This window comes from Microtus ochrogaster, unplaced genomic scaffold (genome assembly GCF_000317375.1).
Source record: "Microtus ochrogaster isolate Prairie Vole_2 unplaced genomic scaffold, MicOch1.0 UNK12, whole genome shotgun sequence".
NCBI lineage: Eukaryota > Metazoa > Chordata > Mammalia > Rodentia > Cricetidae > Microtus > Microtus ochrogaster.
Window position 1 is genome coordinate 5,711,563 of NW_004949110.1, and position 27,565 is coordinate 5,739,127.

The 27,565-nt window shown below is 38.9% G+C and overlaps 2 protein-coding genes across 3 annotated transcripts in view; both read right to left on the reverse strand.

The window, feature by feature from the left end:
• Trpc1 (transient receptor potential cation channel subfamily C member 1) overlaps positions 1-9,440 on the reverse strand; it is a 54,672-nt gene extending 45,232 nt beyond the window's left edge. The window contains exons 1-2 of the mRNA XM_013353570.2: positions 8,851-9,440; positions 3,777-3,778 (exon numbers count right to left, since the gene is read on the reverse strand). Of these exons, the coding sequence (XP_013209024.1) occupies positions 3,777-3,778; positions 8,851-9,022 (174 nt within the window). The 5' untranslated portion in view covers positions 9,023-9,440. The remainder of the gene's footprint in view (positions 1-3,776; positions 3,779-8,850) is intronic.
• A 3,261-nt stretch (positions 9,441-12,701) lies between these two features.
• Pls1 (plastin 1) overlaps positions 12,702-27,565 on the reverse strand; it is a 98,438-nt gene continuing 83,574 nt past the window's right edge. For both annotated transcript variants that reach the window (XM_013353574.2, XM_026789021.1), the window contains exons 12-16: positions 23,993-24,107; positions 19,890-20,023; positions 19,454-19,577; positions 14,669-14,793; positions 12,702-14,432 (exon numbers count right to left, since the gene is read on the reverse strand). In XM_013353574.2, coding sequence (XP_013209028.1) covers positions 14,297-14,432; positions 14,669-14,793; positions 19,454-19,577; positions 19,890-20,023; positions 23,993-24,107 — 634 coding nt within the window. In that variant the 3' untranslated portion in view covers positions 12,702-14,296. The remainder of the gene's footprint in view (positions 14,433-14,668; positions 14,794-19,453; positions 19,578-19,889; positions 20,024-23,992; positions 24,108-27,565) is intronic.

Here is a 27,565-nt window from a genome sequence, read left to right on the forward strand (position 1 = left end):
GTCATCTTTAATAATTCATGATCGTTTATTTTTGTCTGATGTAGGGAAAGGAAACAGGAAGAAAAACACAAATAAATTTAAAATATTACATTTTAAAATAGGAATATGAGGACAATGGGAATTACTGTCACCAAAGGCGCAGTTTATTTGCCTGCTGAGACTGTGCAGGAAAAAAAAAGAAATAAAAATCCAAAGGGAAATGTTCATTAGAGAAAAGGAAGCAAGGGGATACTTGTTTCATCTTACTTTTTAAATACAAAATGGATAAACGATTTTACATAGTTATTCCTTAGATGTCTGTGAGTAAGAAACAGGGAAAGAATAATCAGAGTGGAAACTGGAAAGAGAAAAGAAATACTTTCATGGTACACAGAGAGAAAACATTAGACTAAATGAATAAGAAAAACAATACTGCAGCTAAGGTAACAGATTTTATTTGTGAAAATGTCAGACTTCCTAATATTTTAAATACCTGCTTATGTTTTAAAAAGAAATGGAATAATAGTTTTCTTAATAATACATCTCCTTAGGTCTCAAAAATAAAAAACTAGTCATGAAATAATTTCCCCATAGCACTAATTAACATTTAAATTCCACTGAAGAAGCAATGTTCTTAGTCTTGAGCTGTGCCAAATGACATCACTATTGCCAAAAAATAACATTTAAAACTATTTCAGACAAATCAGCTTTTAAGCCTAGGGTTAAGAAAACGCTACCCATAAACCTCCGCTTTGCTATCCTGGTATATCTAGGTGAGGTCACTCATTTAAATTCACCTTCTTGGAACTCAATAGACTTTTCACATCTAAGGTCATTGTGCTTCATTAATCTTGCAATATTTTCAGCCACCACTTCTTAAACGTCACTCTAGCTACTAAAGTTTATATCTGCAAGTGATATGCCATAAAGACTAGAAGAGTTATTAACTTTGAGGATGGATGCATATGTGAAAAGAGGTTAGAAAACTTAACAAGACAAGAAGCAGGCTAACTGCCCAGATGCTCAAAATGCCTGCTATACCAGATGACGTTTTCCTTTCATAGTGAAGGTGTTTCAAGTCATATCTCTTGCCTTGGGAAAAGCAATATAATTTGCTTACTTTTTTGATGGTATAGTTAGCTTTTTTAAAATTTATTTTTAATTGTGTCTGTTTTGTGTGTGTGTGTGTGTGTGTGTGTGTGTGTGTGTGTGTGTGTGTGTATTGAATGTGGAAGCTAGAGGGTTGAGTATCTTCCTCTACTGCTCTCTATCCCCACCCTCAGCCCCAGACAGGATCTCTCCCTGAGCTCAAAGTTCACTGACTGGCTTAGACTGGCTACCACCAAGCTCCAGGGATAGGCTTGCTCAGGGTTGCAGACTTAATATCAATACACTCTGCTTTTTACATGAAAGCTGGAGATCCAAACTCAGTCTTCATGTCTGCAGAGCAGGCACACTTTATCTGTCACCTCCAGTCCCTAGCTGTCTTTGTTCAACAAAGAAAACAAAGTATTTTTCAGTCTACTCCATAGGTGGTGCACCAATGCAACAGCAAGTCATCTCAGTGCGACTTCTAAGCACCTCCCACATTCATTCACCTGTCCCTGTGAACACAGCTAACCTCATCCAAACTATTATCAATCCTTTTGGACAGTGAAACAACCTCCTAACTGATAGAACCACTGAAGATTTTCTCTTGGACTAAATCCTAAGCAAGCTAATGGTCCCTTTTTTCCCATATGAAGCTTCCATAGCCCATAAGACTTGGCCAAAACATTTCCTTTAGCCTACGATGCTCCACAATGCATCACTAGCATGATCCTCTGCAAATACACACCTGAGGAAAGTCATGGCTGTTGGTTCATTTGAACATTGAAGATAGAACCCATTTCCTGGTCCACATGAAAAGACAGCCATTTAACCACCTTTAGTGACAAGTAACAAATCCACACTGGTTTCTCATAAATCCACCCACTTTTTCAAAACCATCCACTTTTTGTACATTTTCCCCTGCTGTTTCATAATTTTTCCATTCCCTGACTCTATGGAACCCCCATTCACTCCTCTCTAACCCTTTAAACTAACTGCCTCTGTACAAAATGAACTTGGATTCAGTTCACAATGAGCTCTTTTCTGTATTATTACTCATACAATGCTTTACATTTTGACACAGGGGGTCAACAAAATTGTTCTGAAAAGGGGCCAGGCAATAAAATATGCTATGTTTTGTAGACATGACAACTCAGTCACAATTACCCAGTCGCGTCTGCACCAAAGCAGGCACAAACCACACAAAACAACTGAGGATGTGCCCCAATACAGCTTTTTGAATTTTACAGAATTTTTATGTTTTAAAAATACCATTCTTTTAATTTGAAATATTTTTAAGTATCTGAAATATAAAATGTAAAGGCCAGTCTGAACTCACAGACTTTAGAAAAAGAGTTGGACTTAGCTTATGAATCAGTTGGTCACCCATGGTCTGGCCCTACCTTGTCAGTCTATTCTGTAAAATTCAAAGCATATCAATCTTATGATTTTTTTAACATTCTCAACGGACACGGTGTTTACTGAATTCTAGGAAGCCCACTGGAAACTGGGCCATCAAATAAATAGTATAAAAAAATTTCAAGGTGATCCCATAGACCCTCAACAATAAATTTACTCTGCTCAACTGTTATAAATGTTGAGAGATGTAGAGTAGAGAAATGTACAATATTATTTATAAAGATGATTCTCTATTTTCTCTCTGGCTTCTCATCTGACTTTCCAACATATGAAGATAAATTTCATCATTACTGATGACAGCATTAATGCTGGTCAGTTTTATCACATGTGGGGGCTCGCGCCTATAACTGCAGAACCCGAGAGACAGAAGTTGCAAGCTGAGGCCAGCCTAGGCTACTTACACAGCAAATTCCAGGACAAACTGGACTAGAGACTAAGATTTTGTCTGAAAATCCCAGCTCCTCCAACTCCACCAAAAACGTTGACCAGTTTTTAAACTTTATATTAACCAAACAGAACTTGAAGCTAGTTGTAAAGTGTGAGAAACTTTGTGTCAAAAATTTACAAATCTTTTCAAACCAAACTTTCTACAAAAACCGTTGGACCTGAAATTATAACATTTTACTTAAAATATTCCTAATTAAGGCAGGCAGTGGTGGTACATGCCTTTAATCTCAGCGGACGGAGGCAAAGGCAAGATCTCTGAATTTGAGGCCAGTCTGGTCTACAGAGCAAGTTTCAGAGCAGCCAGGGCTACACAGAGAAATTCTGTCTCAAAAGAAAAAAAAATCCCAATTAATATTTAAAACAGACTAAGAGGAAAAAGCTTTGGAACCCAAAGAAATTCTACTGAACTCATAAATAATTGATATGGTACTGGAATCTTTTAGTCCTAATCATTCACTCCGGATTTTAATGTTATCATTTATTGCTTCTAAATAGTATTTGGATTTTTCATTACCTATATTAAACTATTATTCCTAGTCTTAGACTTCTTAACATCATTAACTTTGATGGAATTAGTCTGAAGAAGACATTTATAATACTCTAATGGGGCAAGAGAATCTCCGATTACAACAGAGCTGGTGCATTCAAATTTAATCTTTCAGCCTCATAATACACTGAGGTTTCACTTGGATAGTTTGTTTTCAACTTCCCAGGAGAGAGTGCTCTGTACTAGGAATAGCCTATCTTCCAAATGTCATATGGGCCATTTAAGATAAACTGAACATTTGCTCAGATCTATTATATACACAATTATAACATCTTTTTACCCTACTGTTCCTTACTTCTGCACAAGAAAACATCTTTATAATAGAAAAACTCCTAAAGAATATTGATGTAGTCAGTAACTCACTAATAACAGCTTTTTGTCCAATTCCTTAACACAATTAAGAACTTCATGTATATATTTTGGTAGCATGGCAAAGAGCAGAAAATTAAAAATAGGAAAAAGAAACGCACCATGAGATCACTACACAGGCCAGTAAGGCAGCTAGCTGCTCAGGCACCAATCATTAAAGTCACTGAGAACCACTCCCTATGGCTACACTTGTACATTCCACAGCTTTGTTGACTTACGAAGATTCCCTGTACAGAATGCATATGATCTGTAACTAGTGATACTTCACGAGCTGTTTAGAATGCCTGTAACAACCCCAATATTCCTGATGCTAATTATACTCTTATCATCCCTCCTTTCTGCAAATTATTTTCCTCATTGTACATATCAGTTTTTTTTTTAAAAAAAAAAGATTTTTATTTATTATGTATACATTATTCTACCTGCATGTGTGCCTTCAGGCCACAAGAGGGCACAAGATCTCACTAAAGATGGTTATGTGGTTACTGGGAATTGAACTCAGAACCTCTAGAAGAGCAGTCAGTGCTCTTAACAGTTGGGCCATCTCTCCAGTCCCAGTGTACATATTAGGTGCTGCCTAACAACACAAAACTCCGCAATACTCAGGAATCTGCATTAAATCATCCAAACCACTCTTCTCTCTAACCTTACACCCTTCAAACCTCTTCCAAAACAGAAAGTACATATAAACATCTTAAGTAAGTATTAACAACAGTGGCACGATTCTCAAGGAAATGCTGCGCATTTTGAAAGCTTCCTGAGCCTCGAGGTACACAGAGCTTCTATAGAAACTTAAAGTATCCTTCCTTATAACATAGCAAGCCTACCACAACAGTGATGGAACACAAACTAGGATGACTCCAGGGGTGAAATTCTGCCCTCCCCCCCCTCTCTAACTCCACAGTGAAATGTTCAGAAGGGACTGCTAATGAAATACAAATCTTCTGCTAGTACTCCACATGCAGCACTGGCAGAGAGTAAATATTCATTCTTCCCTATTCGGCATAAGCACTAATTAATGATATCAACAAACAAAAGGCTTACATGCACACATATGCTTTAAAGCATCGTCTACTTAACACTTTAAATGAGAAAAAATAAAGACATACTTAAGTTTAGGTGCTTCCTAAAACTTTACTTACCCTTTCAGCAGGCAAGAGGCCTTAGGGAGATCAGAGGCTCCCACAAACAAACAGGCTAATTACCACACTAACTCTCAATAAGAAAAACATGGCATCATGTTTTTCTACTTAACATCAATGATACAAAACATTTACTGGCAGCTCTTGTTCAGTTAGCTTAAATTAAAGCCTCTCTGTCTACAAAAAATTCACATATATACTTTGTAAGAATTTTATTTGGGTCTTGAGGTAGATTGTTTCCTAATTTTCTGAGAAAACGCCATACTGATTTCCAAAGTAGCTGTACGATATACCTCAAGATCCAGCAATACCACTGTTGGGTACATACCCAAAGGATGCCCAGTCATACCACAAGGACACATGCTCAACTATGTTCATAACAGCATTATTTGTAATAGCCAGAACCTGGAAACAATCTAGATGCCCCTCAACCAAAGAATGGATAAAGAAAATGTGGTAGATTTACACAATGGAGTACTACTACTCAGTGGTAAAAAATGACATCTTGAAATTTGTATGCAAATGGACGGATCTAGAAAAAAAATATTGAGTGAGGAAAGACAAATATAATATGTACTCACTCATAAGTGACTACTAGACGTAAAAAAAACCCAACCTACAGTCCACAACCCCAGACAACCTAGACAACAAAGAGGACCCTAAGAGAGACATACATGGATCTACATAGGAAGGAGAAAAAGAAAAGATCTTTTGAGTAAATTGGGAGTTTGGGGGTCACAGAAGAGGGTAGATGGAGAGGGGGAGGAAGGGAGGGAAGCAGAGAAAAATGTGTAGTTCAATTAAAAACAATAAAAAATAGCTTTCTTCAATATAGACATTGGTGAAGCTTAGAAGCACTCTCATATTGAATACTGGCAAGAATACATCTCATAGAACACAGGTGAAGATGTAAATTGGTGCTAAAAAAACTTGGTAGGTTTACATAAATTTGATAGGTTTATATAAAACTCTGCTGTACATCAATAGTACAGAAAATTTCAATCCAATTTTCCTTATTATTTTTAATACAAAAAAGAACCAAGAGTTAGCTTTGAGATGATTGATCTATTTTGATGATCCACAAGAACCATTACTAATTGACTAATACTTAGATACGCAATTGCATAGATTGACTGAACTAATTTACATAAAAGCTGGTTATTCCAAACCATAAAATCTCTCTCTTCCCTATTTTTGTTTTCTCCTTACTCTGTACACTGTTTATTTTAAACCGCCATTCATCCACGAGAATACATACAACCACCACACTGTTGCAAATTTTCTTTTAAGAATCTCTAGCCTTGCCAGGCGGTGGTGGCACACACCTTTAATCCCAGCACTCAGGAGGCAGAGGCAGGCGGATCTCTTTGAGTTCGAGGCCAGCCTGGTCTACAAGAGCTAGTTCTAGAAGACTATACTACAAACAGTTCATTCATGTAGAAAGGATTGTTAAATGTAACTAGTTGATTTTTCTGACCCTATTAAGGATCTCATGCTTGTTTTTTACATTTACACAAAAAACAAAGTTTATAAACTATCCATACAGATAAGAGTTAATTTCCAACTAGTACATCCACATATGGATGTCTTTTCTAACATAAATTATTTTAAAACCTTCAACTATAATCAGATCAATAAAACATACTAGTGGCTTGACATATATATACATATATGTATATATATATACATATACAAACAACAGATCTAATACATGGAGTTGTGAGGATTCCATTACATGGAATATGCATATATTATATATTATATATATATATATATTAAAGTAGCAGTATTGGTGATTGAACCTAGGGCCTTGTTTATCTTAGGCAAGTGCTTTACCGCTGAGCTATATCCCCAGTCCCTCTGAGCATTAGATGAAATGGTCTCCAAAACGCATGAGCACTCCACTCCACCCTACTTTAGTAAACGTTTGCCATTTAGGCTAATGAAGATTTCACTGTAAAAGTGGGAGTTAGAGCTATTTCAAGAATTTTTCCACTTTTTTTACATTTGATTTGGACATTAAAATGTTTTAACAATATTAGTGATTATGAACATGAACAAAAATACATGTTCCTCTAACTTCAACTCGTTTTTAAAATAAATGCAAATCAAAACTTTATGCAAGAAATATGCAGTTTCTTCATCATAGCACATTAACCCCTGTACTACTTCTGCATATCTCCAAGGCTTTTAATGATGTTATAAATATGCATGTCTGTATTAGATGCCAGTTTCCATAGATAGATAGACAGATATAGATATCTCAAATTGTTTCAACTAGTACTATGGGCAGTTTATAAAACTTTTATAATTAAAACTCCTTTTGAGAACTCTCACGCAACCATTCTAAATATATTTATCACAAAAGTACCTGCTCCAATCATATGCCATTACAACACTTTTCTGTTCTCAGTTTGACAAGAATATCAAATTCCCTTTCCTAACATACGTTAAGTAATCACACAGTTCACTAGAATAAAAGTAGTGGTTCTTGACTGCTGTAGTACAACACCATCATTTCCTTTCTCCTTTTAGATAATTTTTGAGGGAAACAACTCAGGCAAAGCACTTGGGGAAAAATTAAGTAATTTATATAATCTACAGATGACAATTTTGTGACATTACAGACATACATTTTGTATTTCTTTATATTTCTAAGAGTAGTCAAAGATGCCTATGGTAGACTTTAAGAAAATGCTTATTTATTTAATATTACCCATAAAACATAAAAGTGAGTTGGCAACAGATATAAGGGGACTTTGTTTACATGTCAATGTGCTTTCAAAAAAGCATAAATAATTGCTTTTTGCCTTGCTAAGATCAAGTGTAGTTGTATAAAGAATGAAAAACTATTTCAAAAGCTTTAAAAGATTAGGGAGACTGTTGTTGACTTGAGCAAACATATGTAAACAAAACCAAAAACTTCTGTAACTAACTTTACCACAGTGTAAGGTGGCCTCTAAAATTAGGTTTCGGAAGTCTGCATGGTTCTAACAAGGTTTTCCTAAAAGAACACAGCCTTTGCACAACACACTGCTGAATTGAGGCATGACAATGTTTTAGGACTTTTTTTTTTCCAGTTAGCAGCCAAATGTAGTCTGAGAGCAATCAAGTTCCCACTCCTGCATTACAACGCATCACTCGAAAGCATGCCCATAAAGTGATCAGTTTCTAGATTCAAAAACAGTATACTGCACATATTTTGCCTATACTTATTTTTCATTTCCTTTGCCTTCCACCAACTCTCTGAAGCAATAAACCTTTCTCCCTATTTTTTTTTAAATACCAAAACTCAAAGGGGGTTCCATAAGTTTAGGGAAAGCTTTGGAAAGTAGGGCCGGATTTTTCCTGTCTCGTCCTGATTTCATATTATTTCTGCTTAGGATAATAGAATACCTAATTCCACTCAACTGCAGCAGGCACTGGCAGCTGATGCTAAACAGAAGTCTTTAGATTAAAAAACAAAACAAAATTGCAAGGTGACAGCCCATGAATTGGAGAAATCGTAAGGGAAATAAAAAGAATTTTCGACTTAGAAGGTCCAAAACTAGCCTCTGGCTCCCAAAGATAGGACTCCAACCTGGAGTTTGTCAGTGGCAGCAGTGGGGCAACTTTGGGATCAGGGCACCCAACTAGCCACCAAACATCCCACCTGCAGGAGTCCACCGCCCCGGCCCTTCCTGCCTGCTGCTGGCTCCTGCTCAACCAGGCAGAAGTCCTGCGGGTCTCACGGGTAGGGACTAGCCGCTGGGCGCAAGAAAAAGCGGGAGTGCCGGGAGTAAGTTGAGGCGGCACTGGCAGGACCCAGGGAGTGAGTCTTAGGGTGTCCAGAGGCGGAGAAAGGGGCCTAGCTCTCACCCTTGTCGCACGCCAGCAAGAAAAGCTTCTCATTCAAGGTGTTCTCCTCCTTCACCTCCCGCACATCCTTCAGCGCCATCACTTCGTTGGGCGACGAGGAGGATGGGGAGGAAGGCAGGGAGGAGGAGGAGACTCCCGAGAGGTCCGTGCTCGGGTACAGGGCCGCCATCATCGCGGCCCACGACGGGGGTAGGCCAGGAGACGGAGGTTGGGCCCTCGTGGGCGCCGACCCCGACCCCAGCCCCGCCCCAGAGCTGGAAAACGGGTGAGTCGTTCCCAGGGCCACATCTGCATGCGGCCCGTTGGCCCCGAAGGGCGTCGCCTCGCCCCGGAACCAGCACTCGCCCTCCACGGACAGCCCCAGGTTGGTGGCCGCACCGGCGCGACCCCGGGGCCAGCGACCTCTGCCCAGCCGCCGACGCCCCGGTCGAGCTGGTCCGCGCCCGTCCGGGGACGACAGAGTGGAGCGCGCCAGGGCGGCAGCGGTGCGCGGGGCCGTGCCAGGAGCCGCGGGGGCCGCGCAGGGGGCGGCCCGGCCTGGGAGGGAGTGAGGGGGCCGCTGGCCGAGGAGCTCGGCGCTGCGCTTCGCCGCACGTCAGGCTCCGGGGCTGTGGGGACCGTTGGCCCGGCTGCACCCGCGGGAGGCAGAGGCTCACCGCTCTCTCCTCCTCACGTCACCCTCAGCCCCGCGGAGGCGACGACACCGGGGCGGGGCTGGCGGCGAAGCCCGCCTCGAGGGGGCGGGGTCTGCCGGGGCGGGACTGGTGGGCGGGGCTCCAGGCCTGACGCCCCTCCCTCGTCAGTCGCCTAGCGCCCCTGCAGCACCTATAGGAACCTGAAGAAGGGCATGGGAACCACCTGGTCGCAGTTCTTAGGTTGCAGATTAGCGGTAGCTGCTGCTGCTGTCGCTGCTGCGGCACAGAAAGTAAATACACCGCAGTATGCCATTGAGCTTTTGAGGAATTGTCCTAGAGCCTGGCCAAGCAACCCGATTTTGGAGTTTGTGTTTACGTTACCCTTGTTCCTAAAGGCCGTTTATAATTTCTCTTGTGATTATAATATGGTCTAACATTCCTGATATGTCTAAAGTCATTATATATATGCATTCACATGTAATTCAAAGGTGACCTATAAGCATTGCGCATGCACAGTTTAGGACTTAACTCTCCACACAGTCCTGTCAGTGATTAGTTACATTTATCACATCTAATGTTAAGAGGTTTGTTATTTAGGCATAGGCTAATTGACACACAGTGTGATTTGAAATTACATCTTTTCAATAATTCCTATTGCTTCCTACAGTCAATGCTGGGGGAAAATATGAACTCTGTGTTTAGGGTTTAGATTTTTAAGACATGGAATTAATTTACTTAGGAATATCTTAAATTTGAGGGGAATACTTCCTCTCCCATTCAGGTTGCTTTGTCCCATTACTTTCTCAACCAATATTTTAATTTCCTAATTTTTAAAATCAACATTCTCTTTAGATGTTCTCTAAAGGCCTTAGGAGATTCCAAAGACACCTTCTCAAGCATTTTTCTCTGTTTACTTTAAAATAACCTCTACAGTCATTCTGTTTTTCGTTTCTAGACAATCTCCCTATTATTCTGTAATACAGTTCCAAGTTTATGTATTTTGTGAAATTTCCAAGTGACTCATAGTGAGTCCATTGGAAACACAAAAATGCATACATTTTATTGATCCACAAATGTTCAGTCAGTAGCAGAACTCTAACCCTGGCCTATCCAAAATTTCACCGTTTGAAGTTAAAGGATTCAAATGGTTCACAGCCCCATACACAGGTTCTCTATCCAAAAAACTGCCATGGGGCCTGGATTAACTCCTAAGATTTGGAGGAATTCCAACCCACTGTGGTCGAAATCTTAGGAGAGCTTCTAAAGCATGAGAGTCTACCTCCGGCAACCTGGTGTTACACTTCAGGTTTTTAGATGGTCTCAGTTACAGACTATCTTCTTTTTTCTTATTCTCTAGTAAACTGCTTGACCAGCACAAACTGGATCATTCAAAATCACTTACACATTTTGCATGTAAAATATGAAGACCAGTGTAGTGATATTTTGTTTGTGTTTTAAGAAATAAAGCTTGCCTGAAGATCAGAGTGCAGAGCTAAACCACTAGAAGCCAGGGAGTGATGGTGTGTGCCTTTAATCCCAGAACTAGGGAGACAGACACTGGGATCTGTTAGTTCAAGGCCACCCTGGGCTACAGGAGATTGACTCTGTCTAGAAGAGAAACAGAGTTCCCACAAAGGTGATCCCGGCACTTGGGTAGTGGAGACAGGAGTGACCTGGCTAGTCAGAGAGAGGAATATAAGGTGGGAGGAGACAGGAACTCAATGCAGTCTGAGGACGCGATCATCCCTCCATCTGAGTATTGGTAGTCTTTGTAAAAGGTCTCTCTAGTGGCTGGCTGCACTGCTTCTGTGATCTCTTAGCTTTCACCACCCCCTAATATCTGACTCAGGTTTTATTTATTAAGTCCGATTAGAATTCGTGCTACACACCAGGAATGGAGTTATGATGAACTGAATGCAAAACTCAGAAGTAATATTACTTCAAGCCACTCCCTCAAGTCACAGGTATAAAAAAAAAATCCCAAATCAAGAGAAGGGAAATTCTATCTAGCCTTACAAGTAAGGTAGATCCTACACATATTTTTCAACGTCCCTCCCCATACTGATCTAGGGCCACCTCTGTCTGTTTCTTTCTCACAGGGCCTGCTAGGCTCTGTTTGCATTTGTTTCCCTGCTGAGCACAGCCCAAAACAAACCCCCTTGCCTAACTACCCAAATAATCTGCCCTCAGCTCCCAAGTCCCACTGTAGCACATCCTCCTGCTTCTCCCATCCATTATCACTACTCCTTTCTTGCTTTATTTACTACTATTTCTTTGTTGACTGACTGTCACCACTAGAATTTAGGTCAAAAGACTGTCTATTTTTTTTTTCTTCGCTGAATCCCAAGAATCTCATGTAGTATTTGAACACTGGAGACAATAAATTTGTGCTACTGAACTTTACTCATTCAAATGATTTCATCACAAACTAAATGTATAATAGTCATGTAGGTAGTCGCTAATAAAATTCTTCATATGAGGGCTGGTGAGATGGCTTAGCGAATAAAAGTGCTGTTTGTGAAAACTTGAAGACCTTAGTTTTTGTTTTTGATGATTTTTCAAGACCGGCTTTCTCAGTGTTGCCCTGGTTGTCCTGGAACTTGCTCCTGAGACCAGGTTGGCCTATGGATTTGCCTGCCTCTGCCTCGCAAGTGCTGGGTGGGATTAAAGGTGTGCACCACCACCTCCTGGTGAAAACCTGAGTTTATTCCCATAAAGGTGCTAGGGAAAACAGACTCCACAAATCTGTTTTCTGGCCTCCACATGTATAATGCATGCATGTCCATCAACACACATCATCCACACACACACAATGATAAAAACAGTACAATTTTGAATTTTAATTTTTCTTTCTTAAAAAATTTATTTTTTGTTTTATGTGCATTGGTGTTTTGCCTACATGTCTGTCTGTGTAAAGATGCTGGATCTTCTGGAACTGGAGTTACAGACAGTTGTGAACTGCCATGTAGGTGCTGGGAATTGAACCAGAGCCCTCTGGGAGAGCAGTGGGTGCTCTTAACTATTGAGGCATCTTTCCAGCCCCTTAATTTTTTTCTTATATGAAAGAAGAAGAAACCTGACCTCCAAAGAAGTAAGTTTTTGTATTTCTTCATTTAGGTGTTGTATTCTTTTGTGGTAAATAAGTTTATAACAGACCAATATTGAAGGCTCTATAGATTTCTTTAAATAAAATGAATACACAAATACGCATTCTACATACACAGCATTTTATTAAATATATTTTGTGAGAAAAAGAATGCCTTAAAGTACTAAATTCCATGTCAATCAGATTATCTTAGTAAATATGATGGTGAAAAAAAATCAGAGAAGCATGATTTAAATATTCTCAGAAGAGCAAAAGCCTACTTACATCTTCATATAAGAAAACAATCATCAAAATATAAAAGGCAAAGAAATCTCTTGTAGAAGAATATATTTAAGAACTCCAGCTGTTAGTATTTTATTTAAAAAAGTCTACCCTAAAGACACAGACACTCTCACCCTTAACATAAATGCTTTGACCAGGGGAGGAGGAGGATATAGACAACTCATTCGCACAGAGAAAAGCGAAGCGCTTTCGCCACACAGTAGGAGAGCTCACTGGCACTAAAGTGGAAGGTGGGAGCGTATTTCTGGCTTCCACTATGAGCCACAGAATTTCTCTACTGCTAAAAATTCTGGGGGAAAGAGGTTTCAAGTTTTAACTCTTCCTAAGGAACACAAACCTTAAACATTTCCAGGTTATACAGGGCTGTGAGAAACACGAAACTATGATGGACATTAGCTGTTATGTGCTTTCTACTGAGGTTATTTGGTGGACATATTCTAATTATGTTGGTTTCATTACAACTAGTAATGAAACTAGCAAGTGTAATGCGATGCTAACAGGATAGTATCGGTGTCAGTTGGGATGGTCTATCCAGTGTTTGGCTGCAAGTATTTGAAAGGAATTAGGTGAAAAAAATAACTATACACACATTCGTAATTAATATTTGTAAAAGATATCTTCACATATCAGATCTCACACATCTTCTAGGGCCAAAATAAATACTTAACGGCTAGCTGACCGCTAATACATACTATTTGAGAAAATCTGGGCAGTTCAGATGCTATAGGGAAAAACATATATGTAGCATCTTACCAACATACAGTATTGTGCTACATGTCAGAAATAATGCTATATTATCAAACTAGGACATGGAAAATAGCAATGCAATTACAATCAAACTTAAAGTAAAAAGTTCCTACAACTTATGCAAGAGAGTGAACCTTGAGGTCTATTCAAGAATTAGTTTTCATATTAAAAAAGTTTTATGTTGGTGAGCCATATTTACCCCTTTAAATTTATATGTGAGATAGAAATTTACAGCAAGTTTACAGTTTTAGACCCCTTTACAGAGGTAAAAAAAAGGATTGAGTTGGACTATGACTTTAGGTACATTTGTGATCAAAATTAAATAACACTTCAAAAAAATCCAAACACATTTAATAGCAGGACCTGACAAAACTATACAGATCTTTTTTGAGCTATGAAAAAGAATGATTAGTCTTATTTTGTAAGACCTTTAGGAAATAAAATAATTTAATTTTGAAATAGCAGCTTGATAAGATGTTCCTGTCTTGGTATTGATTGTTAAAGTAATCAAAAAGATTGAGAAATTCTAACTAGTATGGACAAAATGTTATTCATTACTGAATACAGAACTATTTTGAGCATACAGATACTCTGATTTTATAGCCACTACAATTCAAAATTCTGTAAACTGAGACATTCGGTGTGTTTAATGTGGCAGATGATAGTAAATGCTTCATTATTTTATTCTGTTAAGTCCTTTTCCCATGAGGCAGGCAAACACTGTCATGACCATCTTTGGTTTTACTTCTACGAGATCATCAGGTAATGCATATATCCGGGCACCAATCTTCCGAGCAACTGAAATGGCATACCTTGAAAAGAGAAGAAAGACACCTTGGCATTTGTTGTCCACCATGTTTTAACTTCATACATTTTAAACAGAAGAATTCTTTTTTTTTAAGAGATTAACTTTTACAAAAAGATTAAGGATGTGATTTTTTAAAAATCATATTCCGCATACGAATTGTACTTTAAAAGATAAAAACATCCCTGTAACTATTTTAGGTCATGACTGTGAGAAGATCAACTTGGTCTGATATAAACTTACTTAGCATTGTTCAGTTTGTCCTCATCAGTAAGGTTTTCTCTCTTGATCATTTCTGGACGAACTGCATTTGGTGCAATGGCATCTATTAAATCTAAGACAGGCAAACTTGTACTAATGGATTTATCCTAGGAAATAAAGAAAACATATATGAACATCTTACCTTTAATTTTCATAAATGCCAGCTTCTGGTCACAGTCATATAACTGAAACCAACCTATAAATTTTCTTTGTACTTAATATTAAACTTTTTTGCAAACAACACATATAACAGATTATTTAAATTAAGATTTTCCTTCAGTCTTAATGTAAATTATAGCATACAGAGTTGCCCCATACCTGAATATAGTTCCTACTTTTGCCAACTGAAGCATCTATTCTGTGAAAAATAATTTTGAAATGGAGTTGATGTGTTTTAAATTAATAATTTTATATTTTGTGGACCATGAATTCCTAAGACTTGGGTCAGTATTTTCAGAAAGAGAATCAAATAGTGACAGGAACCTCACATTTACAAAGATGGTATTCTTGGTGATTTAAGTGTTTTGTCGTTATATTGTAATCCTACATGACAGAAACAAATGAACTATACCCTTTTTTAACTATGAAGTACTTAAGTCCAAAAGATCAAATGCTAACACAGCCAATAAACATGAAGTATTTGAATATGACAGTAGAATATTAATACCCACGATGTTTCATTTTCTAGTTACTTCCAGAATGAATTAAAAATGGACAACCACTCTAGGGGATAGAGTATTGTAGTTAAAATATAAAATCTGAACTGATTCTGTAACTTGCCTGCTGATCTGTTGTTCTAAGCTTGAATAATGACCTCAATTGCTTGCCTACCCAACACTGGCTCACGCCTTACCTCTCTCTGTTCTAATAGAACCCATATTTTTGCTGTGTCCATACCTTAATGTGGACATGAGCTTCAAGGAAAACTCTGGCCATCCAGTGCTCTAGGAATGAACCTGAATTGCATATAGGTCATGCATTTGAAACAAACTTTATGTGTAAAGAATACGAAACCAGATATACAATGTATCTGCATATTAAAAATTCATAGAGGAGGGCTGGAGAGATGGCAGAGCAGTTAAAGAGCTGCACTTCCAAGGGACCTGGATTCGGTTCCCAGCACCCGTGTGGTGGCTCACAACTATCTTTAACTCCAGTGCCGAGGGATCTAAGCCCTCTGCTGACCTCCACAGACACTAGGCATGCACATGGTGCACAGACTTACGCATATGCAAAACACCCACAATTATAAATAATTGACAGGGAAGGGATAATTAAGAAAAAAGTATCTAAAGAAGCCCTTGTGGAGGGGAAGTAACAAAACAGAAAGCCCCAGTATAAGATGAACAGAGCTGTTCTAGCGCCACAGTGATTTTACTTGAGCCTCAGTTAATTAGGCTTTCAGAAATCAACAACCTTTCCTGAATGTGAATGTGAATGAACCTCTGTCCTAACCAGCACTAGAACTGAGAGGAGAATCAGCTTAGGGGTATAGTTGGCAGGTTGATGGCAAAGCAGACATGGGTGGTGCAGGGAACTACAGGCTCAAATACTCCTGAAGACTGACCAACCTCTGCCTGTCTGCTATTGTCCTCAGCACCCTTCTCTTTAAACCGGTTTGCATTCTACTCTTGAAAACAGAAACACCTCTACCTGAGCTCTGGGATGGGAGTGCCACAGAATTCTTGGCCATTATTGTAAGGAACAATGATTTTCCCCCCTCCTATTTTTTGTGTTTTACCGTGGGGGAAGTTTTTACTGAATTCAATAAAAAGTTTAAGTTTCTAAAGATTTTATCAGATCCTTAAATAATATTTCCAAGAAAACAGACCTATCTTCTAACTCCCCTGACTTGTACATTATCATCGAAAGACATTTTATTATTGCAAAGGGGTAGAGGATATTGTGAAAATCCCTAGTTCCATATACATTACAGCACTTTTCCTTTAAGTTAAACATAAAGAAATTAAATAAGGAGAAAGTCTCTAGAATCTTAAAAAAGAATGAAACCTAGAGGTTAGCCTGATTTCCAAGATAGCATCTCTTTCCTTTGATTTGTTACTCTATTTTATTATTCTTCTCGTTGTTTTTAAGAATAAAAGTGGCAACAACAGTGATGTAACCAAGAGAGTCTTCTAAAAGATTCAACAGGAATGTTAATGGCACATCGGATGCCCTTTACAGACAGGCAGTGCCATTAACGCAGCGAGCCCCATTTCCTGAGCCCTCCCTGCACGCCAGACATGCTTAAGTCTTTTTCTGTTTGTTAACTTATTTAGTTTTACGATAATCTTGGAAGACAGATATTATCTCCATCTTAGACTTGGGGGGAACCAAAACACAGAGAAATTAACATTATAACTTGTCCAAGAACAATTGAGTACTCGGGTGCTAAATGAAGAATCACATATTAGGTCAGTAACCCGGCTACTAGTGCAAGCTGCCAAGGTTTCTGAGAAGCAGGTGTCTTTGTGCACTGCCATCTCTTTAGCTGATCTACACAGTACTGCCGACACCTCATACTGCAATGCTCCTTTTCTTATTTATGTCCTTTCCTGAACAGTGAGTTTCTTTGAGGTAGCCATGGTAACAAGGCACCTGACACAGTGAGCTTTGATATTACAGAATGAATAAGTAATATGTCAGTCACACAGGTTACAAGTCTGAGGCAAGAGTTCAACCCAGGGCCATCCAACTACAAAGTTTGGTTTTGAAGCTGCAAGTAGACAGATCTTGATAGGAAAGCCGGTTCTCTTTAAAGGTGTACGGCGCGGACAAGTTATTTAACTTCCCGAATGTCCCAGTTTTGCTCCTAGAGTTGGTAAATGTAAAGTCTGCTTAGCATAATGACTACCAGTCTCTAAAAACGGCAATTACAATTGTTATTACTTGCTGATATGCTACTTCTCCATCTTCTTAGAGAGGGACAATTCTTTACAAATAAAAGGGTTAAATATATCTTTTCTAACATGCCTAATTATGGCATGTCTTGAATGTGGTGAATTCAGGCTTTTCTTTCTGAAACAATCACCTTTTTCACATTATGCCTTTTACTCAGTGTTCCCGACTTGGAACCACTTTCTCGCTGATCTTGAATTAATCTGCTCTGTACAATGTGCTTTAGAAACCATCCTCTCAATGTTGCCTCTAATCAAGATGGCTGCTCCTAGCTTGTTAGCTTCCTGTGTTGTCCAACAGTTCAACCTGTCCTCCAGCTGCTGTTCAAATCAACTTGCGGGGTTTTGTTTTGTTTTTAGTTTTTAAATGTTTATTATGCTGAGTTACTTAAGGCCATTTTCATGAGGTGTATGAACTTCGAGCCTATATGCCACCATCAAATCTGTTTTCTCTGTCCGCTCTTCACTGCCTATTGAGTTAGAAAGATCAACCAGACTGTACACTTGAGAAAATCAGTTCTATGGCTTGAATTTTATGATCTGCTCCATAGTAGAATTACATCCATTCTACAGCTTTGTCTTTAATATAAATAATGGACACTGAGGGGATAAATAAACTTCTTACACTTTCTGGATTTTTCTTAGCTAGAAAAGCTATATACTTTATATCAATAAATATTCCTGTCTCTAAACGTTTCTTCTTTGTATTTGGTAATTTATTTACAAACATACACACATTTGCTTGCTACCAGGGTTGAACCTAGAACCTTATGCAATCTACCATTCTTATTTTTAATAAATATACAAGTAAGTGTAACTTTGGCATTGTAATTTCAGAGATGACCAATTACAGAATTTTATAATATACCACATTCCTATTTACATTTTAAAATTGTATTTTGTATCTAAAACAGGGAGACAAATCAGATTAAAAGTTACAAACAATAGTGCTATCGGCTCCAAGATACAAAAGAAGAGAAAAATACGTACTTGAATTAGGACCCAGGGAACATATTTCCCAAGATCTATTCTGTTAAAACCATTGGAAGCATTGGTCTTTATAAAGTGACTTAATTTACCAATGTATGATATTTCTGTTACTCTCAAATACTGTTAAACACACAGAGCAAAGGCAAAGAAAGGAATAAAGATGGGTAGGTGTCTTTTAAAATAGCTTAGGATTTCATTTATTGGCACTTTGTTTTCAAAAACAGAAATTGCTGGGCTTTTTTCTAAACATATAATAAAAGTCACAAACATAAGGGTCACTGAATGAATATGCTCAAGCAAACATGCTTATTTGCAGCTAATACCAACTTGCATGCAACAGCAGAACACAATGGAAATGCATGGAAATTAGTGGGTATGTTGGTGCGGATTACATTCTCCGTGCTGTATGAATCGTCCACAAATGCGCAGAAGAAAGTGTTAAGTGCATTATGAAACCAGATGACAAGAATCGTGTTTCCTACCAGTTTTCTCAATCCCCACTTGCATCGCCTTGGCTGGCTCTGTATGGCTTGGAAATGAGGCCAGTGTGATTCAGACCCTGCTGCTAGGGAGCACAAAACATTACAGGCCTATATGAACAACCAACACACTGCAGCTTCTTTTTCACTTGACAACTGGAATTTTGGCTCAATTCTATTTTTGACATCAGATTACCATGTTAAATGCACTAACCTGCATCCATATTCAATAGATAAACCAATAGAAAATATAAGAATTCAAATTATTCCGAGTTTACACATCCCAGATAATTACTACACCTAAATCCCTGGGTTATATGTTTCTGAACCTCACTAATGTAATTCTCATTAAAAAATCCCTTCAGTTAACTTAAGTATTAACCTTTAAAAGTTCTTGTTACCTTGAAGTTGGAAATAGAAGTGCTCTTGTTTGCATTTTTGAGAGTCTGATTGACCCATTTAATAATGATATCATCGTTGACTTTTTCTCCTTCCCCAAGATCTGATAACACATTTAGTGTGTATCTGCAACAGAAACAATATGAACTTGAGACAAGGGGATGGAATTTGTTTTCACATAATTTATATCAGCATTTAAGAAATAGCCAGGTGTGGTGGTTTTCACCTATAACCCCAACACTTGAAAGGCTGAAGCTAAAGGATCTCAAGTTCCTGTCTCCAAAATTTAAATTTCTTATTTTAGTCTGGCATTTGCACTTAATTACATTCAAAAGTTACAAAGCTCACTAATCAAAACAGAACACTGCCAGATAGTATTTTAAAAATTTAAAATAATTCTTTCCAAAGGCAACGAAGAATGAAGACCTGAGCCTTTACCTCCTCATCAGCTGCCAGACCAGTGCCAGAGTAAGGGTTGCGTTCCCTTCGTTTAAGTCCTGCCCACCAATGCCAACCAATGAGAATTTGGCCTCATTTTTCCCAAGCTCTACTGCATAGTTACAGTTCTCAATCTGTAAGTAAGCAAAACTGTTAGTATTTAAAAAACAAAACAACAGATTTGAAGAATATTCCCAGACTATGCCAGCCTAGTCCAACCACCGGAGAAGTAACAGCAATGACACTATGTGACCAAATGTTATTTTTTAACGACCAAGTGAAACAATTACACCCAATTTACAGGGAAGTGATCAAAACAACAAAGGGGGCTGGAGAGATGATTCAGAGGTTTTAAAAGCACTGGTTGCTCTTCCAGAGGACCTGAGTTCAATTCCCAGCAATCTAAAATTAAATCTGGTGCCCTCTTTTGGCCTGCAGACATACATGCAGGCAGAACACTGTATACATAATAAATCTTTAAAAACAACAACAACAACATGATTCTGAAAATGGATGAATTTAATCCCAGCATTTGGAAGGCAGAGGCAGAGACAGGCAGATCTCTGAGTTTGAGGCCAGCCTGGACTACCCAGGACAGGCCCCAAAAGTTTCAGAGAGAAACCCCATCTCGATTAAAAAAAAAAAGAAAAGAAAAGAAAAGAAAATGGCTGAACAGTGCTAGCCCCCCTCCAACTTGAATACAGATTATATAGTTTCTTAGAAAGTCTATGGCTATATTCCACAGAGAAATCCTTTCTCAAAAAAACCAAAAAGTACTAGTCTCCCCCTCAATTTGACTACAGTTTATTTGAAAGCCTATGGATGTGTTCTCTGAAATTCAGGTCCTTGCCCACTTGATTCTGCAAAGGCCTTGTCTGGGATGTATCTGCTGTGCAGGAGTCTCCTCCTAGAAAAGACATTCTACCTTGGAGGGAAGTTTCTTCAGCCACAGTGTGTTCTAAAGGGAGGCGAAACATTCCATCTTGCAGGGAAGCTCCTTAAAATTCACTAAGGATGCTGAGACTCAGCATCGGAGTAGCTAACCTGCATAGAAGAGTCTGAGCCCAGCTGAGCCACTGGAAATGGATTTTCCACCCTACTAAGCTGCCTGCAGGCTGTGCAGTGCGCTCCAGGTTCCCAGCTTTCATTAGCTGTCTGTCACCCATGCTAGGGTGGGCACTGGTGTTATTTCTGCTCCTGAAAGTGACCCCTCACTCCATACTCTTTTATAAGGCACCACAATAAAACTCACTGGCTCACCAATTTGGACTTTGGAGGGATCCTCACTTTGGTCTGTCATCAGTTCTCTATCTGGAGTGGGAAGATGCTGGCTTGCTAAAGTCACCCCAGGAACAAGTCACACGACAGTTCAGTGGTAATTTCTCCATATGTATGAGATTCTTGGGTTCCCAAGACTCACAAAACATAATTAAAAAATCTTAACTATACGAGCCAATTATCTGGTCCTTATTAGCTTCTGTAGAGTCAGAGCTATGTTATGCTTAGTTTTTACGTGTTTTCGTTATTCATAGAATCAATTTCCTATAAAAAGTGTTCAGTATAAATCCCTATAGCTGGGCGGTGGTGGCTCACGCCTTTAATCCCAGCACTTTAGAGGCAGAGGCAGGCGGATCTCTGTGAGTTCAACACCAGCCTGGTCTACAGAGCTAGTTCCGGGATAGGCTCCAAAGCTACACAGAGAAACCCTGTCTCTTCACAGCGACAGAACATAACTAAGACAAACGCCAAGTAAATCATTTCCCCACTGACTTACTCATTTCTAGTCATGGAAACCCAGTTGGGTCCTTTCTAAATGTGTGTTTAGGTGCAGTCTCTACAGAGGCTTCTATCAGTCATCATCTGAATCGGAGGTACGCTTTTTATGTTTTTCACTGTTTTCCTCTGTGTGTTCATAGTTGTGTGTAGGTATGAGTGTGCAGGTGATACAAATGTGGCATATGCATGCCACAGCACTAATGCGGAGCCCAGAGGGCAACCCCAGGCATCAGTTCTCATCTCCACCTTGTTACTCTGCTGCATACCCTCAAGCTTTAGGCGATTCTCCTGCCTCGCTCCCACTTCCCTATAGGAGCACTGGGGTTATAGACACTGCTGCTACATGCCCAATTTTTATGTGAACCCTTGGGATTTGAACTCAAGTCCTAACACTTGTAAAAAGGACTTTTCCTACAAAACCATCAATGCAACTCCCTGCGCCCCCCCTCCCCCGGCCAGGTATTTCTGTACTGATGAAATTTTAAGCTCTAAAATTCCCCCCTCTCTTTAGTATTTGGGGGTCTTGTCACATGCATGTAGTGTCTGTCTGCAGAAGCCAGAAGAGTGCATGGGATCTTCTGAAACTAGAATTACAGATGGTTGTGAGCCAGCATGTGGGTGCTAGGAATTGAACCCAGGTCCTCTGGAAGAGCAGTCAGTGCTCTTGACTGCTGAGCCATTTCTCCAGCCCCAAGTCTTAAAGTTTTATTACACAAGTAGGAAAAAAAAAGGTGTTTACTAAATACATCTTGGAAAAAATATTAATTGAGAAGAAGAGTATAATTAGTTTTCTTTCCCAAGTCAGTCAAGACTCCATTCAAAACATTTAAGTCAGAGGTGCAATCACACCATACACACACACACACACACACACACACACACACTATAATTTTTTATTAAAAAATTTAAACAATGTTAGTACTCATAGTTAATTATCCCTGCTTAGCATATTTAGCAGAAATAAGACTATGGGGATGTATATAATGGCAATAAGTGAAATGAATTTCTAGTTTATGAAATAACGTGTTACAGAATGAATAGGAAGAGAAATCAGTGAGGATGAAAGGGAAACCTTTCCAGTTAACGACAGTCACGGCTCTGTGTGAAATGTGTTCCAGTAAAGGCAGATTCTGAGGAGAGATGATGGTAAGAAAGGAGATGGGGATGCTAGTGTAGAGCCCAAGATGATGCTGATACAACCAGCAATGACTAGGAAACCACAAATTAGTGCTACCATACAGGAGAGCATGTGGTCTATCTGGGGTAACATCTGCCTTTCAGTTTGGTACACAGCACCATACACAGCTTTTGACATAGGTTTTGGGGGCTGAGTTCAGGTTATTAAGTCTGTACAGTCAGCACTTTCCCACTGGAATCGTCTTCCCAGCCTGACTTTCTAGTTTCTCTTAAGATTGCTAAACTGAAATTATAAAAGGTCAAAGGATTTTATTAAATATTCCTAGCCGGGCGGTGGTGGCGCACGCCTTTAATCCCAGCACTCGGGAGGCAGAGGCAGGCAGATCTCTGTGAGTTCGAGGCCAGCCTGGTCTACAAGAGCTAGTTCCAGGACAGGAACCAAAAAAGCTATGGAGAAACCCTGTCTTGAAAATAAAAAAAAAAATATATTCCTGTTATATATTATTAAAGTGATTTTAGAAGTGCCATAAAAATGAACACTTTTTCTAAGGTTTCATTTCTCAGCAACATACTTCCCCACCACTATCCATTTCCTTTGGCCTCCACCCCTCTTCTAGTTTCCCTGTGACAAAATTCAATCAGTTTCTGGATTCTGACTCAAATACAGCCTCCAACATGAAGCCAGTTGGATGGGAGAACGTGTGGCCCTTTTCTCTTTAAAGCCCACAGTGCCCATTTCGCTCATAGTCACAGGCATACGTATCTTATCACCATCATCTCTGGGGCACCTCCTAAGCAGCAGCTCCAGGGCTCGAGCTTTTCTTCTGTGCACCATGCCGTGCACGTAGTAAGAAATCAGAATCCATCTTGTGAATAAATGAACGAGGACACAGGGAAGATTGAGCGAGTAGTGGCGATTATAGCAGAAGAGGGCACTCGGGCTGCACTCAATAACAGAAGCACCAAAACTTGTTAAAGATGAAAACAGTGTATGAAGTGTCAGCTGGGAAGCACTGCCTTCATCTGTCCAAACACTTGGTAGTAACTGAGTTTATAAAGAACCCGTTACGCTTCGTGCATCTTGAGGTGAAATAAATCCATAGGCACAAACCACACACCAATCTTTATGAACCGACACCCTGGGCTTCACATCAGAGAAACAACAGCAGAGCTCCAATCATGCCTCTCACCTTCTTCATGTTCCCTCCGAGAGCAGGGTATGGAGGCTTGTTGACATGGCTCCAGTTGACTGGCACACGGATCATCTCATAGAGCTGGAAGATCACCAAGGCATCTGTAAGGTCACTAGAACAGGAAGGAAATGCACATAAGAAAGGGAAAACCGTCAGTTACTACGACTGTCCTACAGAGGGATACGTGTCTTTAAACACACAAGAGTCATCTAAAGCTAATAAATGACAAGGCTTTCATTTCACCTCACACTTTCAACCTAAGGATCTGTCCGACGTTTTCATGTTTACAAGGCATTTGCACACGTGTGTACACTTGTACACATGCACACATTCAGAGAGGTATGATAAAGACTATTGGGTCAACTATCCTACTATGAACTCCTGGGCTGCCAGCGCATATGTTAAATTTGGTCAGAAAATACAATATAAAAAGTTCTACAAGATACACTAAGTATTTAAAAGCAAGTGTCAGGCCACTCATATAGTTTGATCTCAGCTTTATGCATATGTAAGAACTGCTGAGGGCGATCACTTGTGAGCAGGAAAAAGGGAATGAGAGGGAACAAGGGGAATTGCATGTTTTACTTTATTCTATACAGTTACATTGTTTGAGACTTACACAATAGAATGAGTTCATGTGTTATATATTATGATTTCTTAAAACTTTAAAAATAGTTATAGGAAAATTATAGCTATCCAGTGGGTAGCTGTTCCTGTTCAATAATAAAAGTTAGGAGGAAGGATTTTACAAGGAAGTAGGAGTTCTGAATTTAAGAATTCTAAAGAACACTGTTACTTTGGATTCAGGAAAATACAGTCTCCAAAAGGTTAAAGTCTGTCGAGTCTGTTTCAGCTCTTGGTGTGAAGGAAATAAAGCAGGATCAATGCGGTAAGTAGCAGTCAGGGAAGGAATGTGTGCCTGTTTCCCTCCAATAGGTTATCCACTAGCCATGTTCTGCTAAGGTTCATATCAGAGTTACTTTTCCTTCTCTGGGCACACACCAAGCGGCAGTGAATGAGTGAAGCCAGGCTTTGTGCTAAGCGATGGAGACATTTCATGTACAGTTATTAAGGTCTGAAAAGCACATGAGCATTTTGTGTGCAAAAAGACATCACTAAAGTTGTTGCAAGTACTGGGGTTTCACCTACTTTTCTTTCTTTCTTTTACTTTAAATGCACTCACCCTCCTTCTTATTTACTATGTTGTTGTTGTTGTTATTATTATTATTATTATTATTATTATTCATGTTCTGCACATTCAAAACCTGAGGCTCAGAGACCTGAATAATTTCCAAGGAGTTCACAATAAATTCTAGAACCCAATGGTGGTAAAAAAGTTCCAGGACTGATAGTTCCAGAAATATATTTAACAGTTTATTTAAAGAAAAGAATGTTTAGTTAAATCAGCATTATAGTCAGTCTAGTTGTTTTGGAATCAACTGAGTGTATTATAGGTTGGGAATTAAATGCTGAGGTTCGGTTAGGAATATAACCAGACCCGAATTCACAGACACAGGCTGTTGCCTGCTGTTTTCCTATTTCCAAGGGTTCCCTTTAAGATTATGTTACTTTGAAGATCTTCTAAAAGTGAGCTATAGCCAGGAGGTGGTGGTGCACGCCTTTAATCCCAGCACTCGGGAGACAGAGGCAGGTGGATCTCTGTGAGTTCGAGACCAGCCTGGTCTACAGAGCTAGTTCCAGGACAGGCTCCAAAGCCACAGAGAAACCCTGTCTCGAAAAAACCAAAAAAAAAAAAAAATGAGCTATATCTTTCTCAAGAAAAAAAAAATTCATATGCCTTGATGCCTTTACTAATATCAAGAAGGATAAAGGGGCTGGAGAGATGGCTCAGTGGTCCTAAGTTCAATTCCCGGTATCCACATGGTGGCTCACAGCCATCTATAATGAGATTTAGTGCCTTCCTCTGGCATGCAGGTGTACACGCAAGCAGAACATTGTATTCATAGTAAATAAATGAAAAAAGAAGGATATCATAATAATAATCAAACATCTTTTAACTAAAAATTTGGTCAATTCTCTTCTTTCAACCATTGAGAACTTTAGTGTCCTCGAAATTTATAAAAGTTACCTTGACTTAATCCTTTTTAAATGTGTGTGTAAATTTGTAAATGATTCTTACTAAAAAAATATATGTTCACTGTTAGAAAATAAGTCCAACTCATATTAAAATGATATTCTCTATTCCTACTACTTGGACTTGTATAATTTGATATGAACTTATCAAGACTTTCTGTAAGAATCATTTACAAATTTACATATAGTCAATTTGAAACTAAACCAAATTATACTTCGACTGATTGCTAATTTATTCTCAATAACAAACTATAGATATCTTTTAAATGAATTCATAAATACATAATTACACCTCTCTCCAATGCTGGAGTTTTAGCTGCCTTGCTCCTATAACAAAAGTGCTACTCTAATTGCTATACGTCTCTTCATCCAGCTGGAAATTCTAGACTTGTGTTTTTAAATGTCTATTAAAATAATAGTTACTAAAAGAATGCTGGTTTCAATTTTAATTAACATTTTAGTAAACAGCAAGAAGCAGAAATCCTTAGCTAGGACCAGCAAGTTGATCTGGTAGAAGTGCTTGCTGTGCCTGGTGACTCAGGTTTAGCCCAGGTCAAGGTAGATGGAGATAAAGAATTCTAAAAGGTTATTCTCCAACCTCCACGTACACACCGTGGTATGTGTGCACCCCGACATGCAATAATGTAAAATATAATTTTAAAAAAGTTCATGGTGAATGTGTTTTCTGCTAAAAATTAATCTTTAGTTTACATATTTAATTCCTTCTTGAAGATGTTTCTTGGGTATTTGAATTATTGATATATTAAGTTAGATTTTTTATTAAAAATGTTGAAAGTGAGATTGTTTAGGTTGTATTTTTGTCTAGGCTATATTCTTTTATGTGTGTGTGTGTTCCAATAAAACTTTATTTGTAAACACTGAGATATAAAATTTCATATATCACAAATACCATCTGACTCAAAAGGCCTTTCAATTGTAGGAATCCGTTGTTGCTCTCAAATATATACATATAAGCCGGGCGGTGGTGGCGCATGCCTTTAATCCCAGCACTCGGGAGGCAGAGGCAGGCGGATCTCTGTGAGTTCGAGACCAGCCTGGTCTACAGAGCTAGTTCCAGGACAGGCTCCAAAGCCACAGAGAAACCCTGTCTCGAAAAACCAAAATATATATATATATATATACATATATATTTAAATATATATTAATATTTATATTTAATATATTTATTAAAAATTTGGCCTGCAAGCTATAGATTGACATCTCTGCTTAGAATATAAGCCCCATGGGATCCATAGTTCATCAATGTATCCCAATTGTATGAGAGTTTCTGGAGGAGAAAGAAAAGCCCTTTTATACCTGAGGGCTGAAGGACAGGAGACCAGCTATATAACAGTGCTAGCTGAACATATCTCAAACATGGCCCACCTTGTTTTGGAGAACCAGGAAAAGCACAGGAACAAGAAACAAAGGGAAGACACTGGTAGTAATAGGCCATCCAAGGACTGGTGGAGAAGA